The 8,271-nt window shown below is 46.7% G+C and overlaps 1 protein-coding gene across 3 annotated transcripts in view; it reads left to right on the forward strand.

Moving 5' to 3' along the window:
• DENND5A (DENN domain containing 5A) overlaps window positions 1–1,194 on the forward strand; it is a 94,239-nt gene extending 93,045 nt beyond the window's left edge. For 2 of the 3 annotated variants that reach the window (XM_086340116.1, XM_086340117.1), the window contains exon 23: window positions 170–1,194. In XM_086340116.1, the coding sequence (XP_086196242.1) occupies window positions 170–353 (184 nt within the window). In that variant the 3' untranslated portion in view covers window positions 354–1,194. The remainder of the gene's footprint in view (window positions 1–169) is intronic. The other variant, XM_086340118.1, reaches the window with a different exon arrangement.
• Window positions 1,195–8,271: the final 7,077 nt, after the last annotated feature.

Below are 8,271 nucleotides of genomic sequence, written 5' to 3' on the forward strand. Positions count from 1 at the left end.
TCTTCACCAGGTGATCTTAGGGGAGGGGGAGGGGGCGGGGATTGTGGGGAGAGACCTGCTTCTCCTGCTTCATACTTGGTTCAGGAGGTGATGGGGCAGGTTTCCCCTTGGGCTTTCGCTAACTGTCTCCTGTCCTTCTGACCCATCGGAATGGATCCTTCCCTGCCAGAGACCACCTCCTGCACCACTGGATCGCCCTGCTGGCCGACTGCCCCATCACCGCACACATGTATGAGGATGTGGCACTGATCAAAGACCACACACTTGTCAATTCCTTGATCCGCGTGCTGCAGACACTGCAGGAGTTCAACATCACGCTGGAGACATCTCTGGTCAAGGGCATCGATATCTGACCTCCCAGCACCAGCCAGCAGCAGGACCCAGAGACTCGCCTGCAACTTCGCCCCTTCTTCCCAGAGGGACCTAAGCGAGCTGTGCAGGAGATGAGAGGAGATGTACACTCACTGTAAAAAGAAAAGTAGAGGATTTTTGGAATAAATAATCTATTTTAGAGTTTATTTGCTGATTTGCTTTTTACACACTTTCATGTGAAAGAGTGATAGGGAGAGGGAGATGAGGTTGGTGCCGCTTATTTTGAAGCTGGTGCCCTCCCTCGCCGTGGCCACACTGGAGCCTGCGGCCTCCCTGGACTGAGCCTGCAGCACGTGGGGCAGTTCTGCCTCCTCGCCCTGCCGAGTTAATGAGGCCATTCCACATCGTTTTTAAACTAATGTTTTCTATATTAACATTATTATAGATATTTGGCTTTCACGGGCCACACAGGTGTGCTGAGCAGGAATCCCCACACTCCAATCAAAGGGATTTTTAGTAGTGCCTCTGTAAGCACTGATGAGTCAGCTCTACGTCTTTTCTGTTTTGTCAGTATTATTTGGGAAGGTGACATGCCGGGATATATCATCGTGCAGAGAATCACGTTTCCTCTTGGCACACAGTTGCACAGAAGTAAATATAAGCATGTTTTAACAGGTTTTCCTTTTTTTAAAAAATGTATTATTTATTTAACCCTCCATTGTATGTTTTAAGTCTTTTTCTTTTCTTTTTTCTATTTTTTTTTAAGGAAAGAAAAATCTGTCCCAGTCTAACTGGCTATGTTATTACTGTTAAATTTATGTTGTTTTGCAACTTACAAACCAGCTGCAGTATGGCCCACTTAATAAAACACCTGAAACAAAACTGTGTGGGCCCCTGACTTTGGCATGGGGGCTGTGAGGAGTGGTGGTGGAGAGCACAGTTTGATCTGAGAGGAAGGGGCTGTAGCACTGCCTGCCCCACCAGGCCTGCCCAGAGAGGTGAGGGGCTTTGGGTCCTGGGTCCTACCCGCTGTGGTGCCAGGAGCTTCCATGGCTGTTTGCGAGGAATGCAGACAAGGGTTATTTTCCCACCTTCCAGAGGAGGAGGCTGAGGCGGGGGCGGGGAAAGACCTAAGTTGCAAAGATGGTCACTTGACTGAGACAGGATGGGCCATTTCTTGAGGGTAAGAAAGACCAGATAGGGGAACACTGGACACATGAGATCCTGTCTGCCCTTGGGAAAGAAAGCTTTTTCCCAGTGTGGCAGGTGATAGAGCTTTGCAGGTGTGGTGTGCTCAGTTATGTCTGACTCTTTGCGACCCCATGGACTAGCCCACCAGGCTCCTCTGTCCAAAGGATTCTCCGGGGAAGAATACTGGAGTGGGTTGCCATTTCCTCCTCCAAGGTGTCTTCCTGACCCAGGGATTGAACCTGTGTTTCCTTTGTCTTCTCCATTGGCAAGCGGGTTATTTACCTGCTGAGCCATTGGGGAAGCCCCGTAAGTCAGCTTGATTTGGTTTCATTTTTCAACCAAGCTGCTTTGGCAGGAAGCTCCAGAGGTGTAGCACCATCAATCACGTACAGCCCCTCAAGCCAATCAGTGTCCTCTTGTATGCTTCCCTGACTTGGTACGTTCTGTTCCCTCTGCCTGGTATGCCTACCCTCATGTCCGCTTGAGTTCTTTGTTGAGGGTTTACTTTAGGAATCACCTACTGGCTCCTCCCTGGGCACTGTTAATCATTCTTTCATTGTGCTCCTGTAGTTTCTTAGATGCTAGGACTTCCTTTCTGGGTTGGCATTGTCTGCTTGCACATTAGGCCCACTTCTTAGACTGAGCTTCTAGAGGGTGGAAAGGGTCTATGGTTCATCTCCCTCCCTGGTGACAGACATTCTTCAGGTGAGGCTTTTTGAAGAGGTGAGGAAGCAACTGGAGGTTTCAGGGCAGCTGCAGTGCACCGTCCTGCCAGCAGGGGGTATGAGTGGGTCGCTGGAGTCCAGGTGTTTTTGGAAGTTGGGGCTGGGGGGAGTGGGAGGGAAAGTGCCTCAGAGCATACGTGTGTTGTGGGCGGTCGGCCAGAGATGACCTTAAGCCAAATGCTTTGGACACACACCTCTCCCTTTTCCTCACAACTTGCAAGGCAAATTTAGATTATTCTCTGTTTATAGGTGAGGAAATTGAAGCTTGGAGAAGTTTAGTCACTTGCCCAAGGCCACACATCACTTCGGCAGTTACCGTTAAGTGAGTTAAGTCGTTGGCAGTTACCAAAACTGTTTACTCCAAGCTTGTGGCTTTAGAGCTGCTCCCTTACTGGATTCAGTAAGGGATGCTCAGATGTCCTTAGAGAGACCTGCCCTGATCACTCTAAAATATCAAGTCACTTTTTATTCCCTGTTCTTTATTTTCCTTCCTAACACCTATAACCTGCAAATACTAGTTATTTGCTAATTTTAAATGTAAGCTTTATGAGGAAGAACCTGAACGACTTTGTTCTTGAAGTACTAACTGGCATCTGTTTTGAACCTAGTAGGTGTCTGTGGAATACGTGAATTCATTGGAAGTTATTAACATCACAAACTGTGGGCCAAAGTCCTTTGGTTGAATCCTTGCTCTGCTACTGGGACTAAGAAAGCAAGCTCTTTACTTACTGTTGATGAAATGGGAATGGTAATAGTGACTGTGTCATAGGCTTGTTGTGAGGACTGAATAACTGTGTATACCTAGAACAGTTCAAGTGTATGTAAATGCTGGTCATGGTTATTACCGTATTGTATCAAGCCCTGTCCTTGTTCTATGACCCAGACCCCCTGTCCTCAGAGAGCTCAGAGGCAAGTATTTCGGGGGGAGTATGACATCGGGAGACATACTGCTCACCATGACTATATCTGCTCAGGATGGAGGATTTTCAGATGAGTGGAGATTGCGTGTAGAGCAAACTGCAAGGGCAAAGGCGTGATGTGAATGTGCCCTCCCAACTGGGATGCTTGGGGAAGCCTTGTACTAGTGTTGAGTCAGACAGGGAGCAGAGCACATGTATGAGCCCACAAAATGGGAGACAAAAGGCTGACAGGTATCCCAGGGCCTTGAACGTTGCTGGTGATCAGTAGATGTGGACTGAATGAACAAATGAATGCACGCTGCAGATACCAAAAACCAAAGCCATGCCACCTGTATGTGGCCCTCCTTGTGCACACGTACACCTGTGAAGAATGCTGCTGCTCCAAGCCCACCTTGTCTGATTGTGGAATGGAAACCTGGGGTCAGAGCGTAACTACTGGGCATGACAACTGCGTGTCCCCAATGCAGCATGCAGTCTGAACAGGTCACCTGGAGTATGTGCTTATAACCACGTATATGGTCTCACTGAGGGCAGACTCACCCATGACAGGACCCCATCTCAGAGCAGCAAGAGGGGGCAGTATTGTATAGGTAACCTGGGAGTATCTCTCCTCTGCCTCCTTCCAGCTTGTGGGTGCTGATTACCTGAGCCAGTGCTCAGGCCAGTTGGAGATAAATGACCTTCCTGGATGTGGTGATGTGACTGACTTGTGAAACAGTCCAGTGGGTCTTTGCTATGTGTGGTGGATGCACGGCACCCTGCTCTTGGTTATGTGCTTAAGCGAAGGATGCTGGTGGCCTCAATAAGCCAAAAGCAGTGGAGAAACAACGCCCTTTCTAGCAGATGCTGCTGAGAAGGTAAGTGCATCACGTTTTACAAATCAGGGCTCTCCTGGAACCATCCAGCTCTCTGCCCCTTCTAACAGCTGATTGTGCTGTGTCTCATTTTCTACTGTGTTTTGTTTTATAATCTTCTACAAATCCTTGTTTGAATGACATGGTAGAGAAGAACAGACACGCTTGGTAGCTCAGTGTTTCAAGGACACTCAAGTCAACCACCTCTCCAGCAGCTCTGGGGAGGTCAGATGCTTTCAGTTTGCTCAGCAAGCAGCCCTTCCTGCCTCGGCTTCTGCGCTTGTGCTAAATCAGTGCTTCCCAGACTCTGAGATTTCAGGGACTGGTCAATAAACAAGCAGATGAACTCAGTGAATTGTTAGAAAGTGAGCACCCTTGTAACCCTGGCCCCCACCACCAGGCCAGGAATAGAGCTTTACCCACATTCCCAGGTTCCCCACTCCCCTCCTTCCAACTTCTTGACCTTCACCGAAACCACTTCCTTGAGTTTCTTTTATCACTCACGTGTGCATCCCTATGCTCTATAGGGTAGTTTTACTATTTTTTAAAAACAGAAACCCACTTTATTATTTATTTATATTTTTGGCCTCACCTCTCGGCTTAAGGGATCTTAATTCTCCAACTAGGCAGTAAACCTGGGCCCCCGGCAGTGAAATCGCCAGGTCCTAACCACTAGACCACCAGGGAACTCCGTAGTTTTACTGTTTTTTTTTGTTTTTTAACTTGATGCATCTCTTTTAATCTGAAGAGTCTCCTCTATCCCTGTCTTTTCCTTACAGTTTATCTGTTGAGGATCTTGGGCTGTTTGATCTGTAGTTTTTCCACAGCCTGGATTTTGCTACTTTTACCCTGAGGGTGCAGTTCAGTTTGCTCTTTTATTCTCTGCATTTCCTGCAAATCAGCAGCTAGAGCCAGAAACCTGATTCACCACAGGTTGGATCCCTCTTGAGAAACCTGTATGCAGGTCAGGAAGCAACAGTTAGAACTGGACATGTAACAAGACTGGTTCCAAATAGGAAAAGGAGTACATCAAGGCTGTATATTGTCATCCTGCTTATTTAACTTATATGCAGAGTACATCATGAGAAACGCTGGGCTGGAAGAAGCACAAGCTGAAATCAAGATTGCTGGGAGAAATATAAATAACCTCAGATATGCAAATGACACCACCCTTATAGCAGAAAGTGAAGAGGAACTAAAGAGCCTCTTGATGAAAGTGAAAGAGGAGCATGAAAAAGTTGGCTTAAAGCTCAACATTCAGAAAGCTAAGATCATGGCATCCGGTTGCGTCACTTCATGGCAAATAGACAGGGAAACAGTGGAAAGTGTCAGACTATTTTGGGGGGCTCCAAAATCACTGCAGATGGTGACTGCAGCCATGAAATTAAAAGACACTTACTCCTTGGATGGAAAGTTATGACCAACCTAGACAGCATGTTAAAAAGCAGAGACATTACTTTGTCAACAAAGGTCCATCTAATCAAGGCTATGGTTTTTTGAGTAGTCATGTATGGATGTGAGAGTTGGACTATAAAGAAAGCTGAGCACAGAAGAATTGATGCTTTTGAACTGTGGTGTTGGACAAGACTCTTGAGAGTCCCTTGGACTGCAAGGAGATCCAACCAGTCCACCCTAAAGGAGATCAGTCCTGGGTGTTCATTGGAAGGACTGATGTTGAAGCTGAAACTCCAATACTTTGGCCACCTGATGTGAAGAGCTGAGTCATTTGAAAAGACCCTGATGCTGGGAAAGATTGAGGGCAGGAGAAGGGGATGACAGAGGATGAGATGGTTGGATGGCATCACTGACTCAATGGACATGAGTTTGGGTGGACTCCGGGAGTTGGTGATGGACAGGGAGGCCTGGCATGCTGAAGTTCATGGGGTCGCAAAGAGTTGGACACGACTGAACTGCACTGCACTGATGAGACTCTAGGCATGTGCTCATTTACCAAGTGCTACATCATGTCTGGTGTTCACTTCTATTGGTGTTGGCAGCCACTGATGTTCAACACCTACATCTGGTAACCAGTGCACTGGAGGTTGCAATATGGATATATTCTAAGCTATTATTTTGTTTTCATTTATTAGAGGGAGTAATTTTATAAGGAGATGCTACCCTCTCATCTATTTGATTTCTGAATAGAGTTTGTATAGGAAAGGTAGGATAAATATTTAATTCTTTCCTTTTATTTACTCAACTTTTAAGATAATGAACTGGACTGGTTCCCTGTTATCCTCAGAAGGTGGCTATTTAAAACAATTGTTAGGAACTTAGAAATTAAAACCTACCTGATGGGTTTCATTTCATGACAATTATTGTCTTTATTGTCTCATCTTGGCTGTTGGGAGTCCCTTCAAGTTGGCTCCTGAGTTGTTTGCCATGACTCTTGTGGTTGCTCTCTGGCATTTGCTAAGTTCCTCTTGTATGTTTTCTATCCTAAACTTGGAATCAGCTATTTCTCTAAGAAGCCCTGGGTTTCACGTGTGCTTTGCCCCTATGTATAAAGGCAGTCCTGCCGCACCCTGCTGTTCAGGCTCAGTTATCTCCACCAAGATAATGACTCCTTGTCTATGGGTCTTCAGACACATGGAATGCAAAGTGCCCTGGTGGCAGCTGGGACCTGTAGTTCCATGGACTGGGACCTGTAGAATGTAGTTCTGTGTCCCCTGGAAAGCATGTGCTCCCTTTGGAGAACAGTGCTTCCAACCACACAGAACCCAGAACCACAGAAACAGGAAGCACAGTGGCCCTCGGTGGACTCTTGGAAGTGAGAAGTGTGGCCACTTCTTATGCCCTTTTGTTCCTGGAACCAGGTATTCTTCCATAGGGACAGAGCAGCACTTGAACTTCTCTGATTTAATGCATATTCTGGATCCTGAAGGATGACATACCATTCTTGCAGATTGTTGCCTCAGATGCCTTCAGAAGGCTATTCCAGGGCTCTTTGGGGCTGGTATCTTCTGGATGGCACAAAAAAAAAACCCCAAAAAACTATGAATGTGTATCTGTCAATCACCAGTAGATCCTAACGTCATGGGCCCACTTCCTAACTTCCTTCCCTGCGAACTGGGTGTGCTGGTTGGATGCAATGGAATTCCATACCTGGGGATCAGGTATTCTCTAAGCTTCTGGATATTGGTGCTGACTGGCTCTGGGCAGGAAAGGCAAACTTATTTCAAGAGTAGATCTCTCTCCCTGCGAGGATGAACTGCTGACCCTCCCTGGATGGAAGGGACCTGAGATAGTTGACTTGCCACCAAGGGATTTGTTGATCTCCTCAAGGAATAATGCCATATCTGGGGCTCAGTATTTGTTTCTTTCACTGGCAGAAGGCAGCAGCAGCTAGATGAGCTTTGGTACTTGGGCATCCGTGCTGGTGGGCCTATGCATAGCCTCCATGTCTATCTTGTGATAGACAACTGCATTCATCTGCTTATTGTGCCGGTTCCAGGATGGCCAGTGACAAAGTGGCTGAGTCATTTAATCTACTTAGTTCAGTCCTCTTCTGTGATGGATGCTCTCTGGTGAGTGGTGATGAAATGACACCAAAATCTTCATACTGCCTGCCTCCTTCTAAATGTCCAATCACATGTCTACCCCAAACCTTCTTGTCCCCAGTCTTCCAGACCCTTCCAGTCCCTTGACAAGGCTGTTATACTACTGACCACTGCTGAAGAATGTGTATCTAGCCTCCTGTGTACACTTCTTCGTCCATTACCAGGGGCAGCTAATTGGGAAGACTTAATGCTTGATCATTACCATTTGCAGCTCTTTGGCAAGACTTTCCCTTTCTTCCCACTGTCTTTCAAGGCACCTCCTGGATGTGACTATCACACAGGCCCTGTTCTTTTTGACTTCCACCCACATACCAAGCTGACCCATCTGCAAACCAAATGAGGTTACCATTTCCATCTTACAATAAACTACTGCTGGCTGCACTTGACTTTGTCTTGGCCAGCTTGATGGAACCCAGTTTATAACAGGAAGTTCATGATGTATTTTTCACTTGATGCTCAGGGATAAGCATTTCATCTAAACCAGGGCCCAGTCACATGTCAGGAGCTGCTTCTCAAAAGGTGTGTAATTCTCTGCTATAGATGACATGACTTTGCTCCAGACTCTCAGGGGCCAACTTTATGATTCTTTTGCTGGGTTTTGCAGTGAGCTCTAGATTGCATCTTTCCCCATCATTGCCACTTCCAACAATATAGAGTCTGCTGGATCTTTACCCCCCCCACACACACACCCCTAAATGCTCAAAAGATT

Source organism: Bos grunniens, chromosome 15 (assembly GCF_055505025.1).
Source record: "Bos grunniens cultivar Pamir isolate PY7600 chromosome 15, Bosgru_T2T1.0, whole genome shotgun sequence".
Taxonomy (NCBI): domain Eukaryota; kingdom Metazoa; phylum Chordata; class Mammalia; order Artiodactyla; family Bovidae; genus Bos; species Bos grunniens.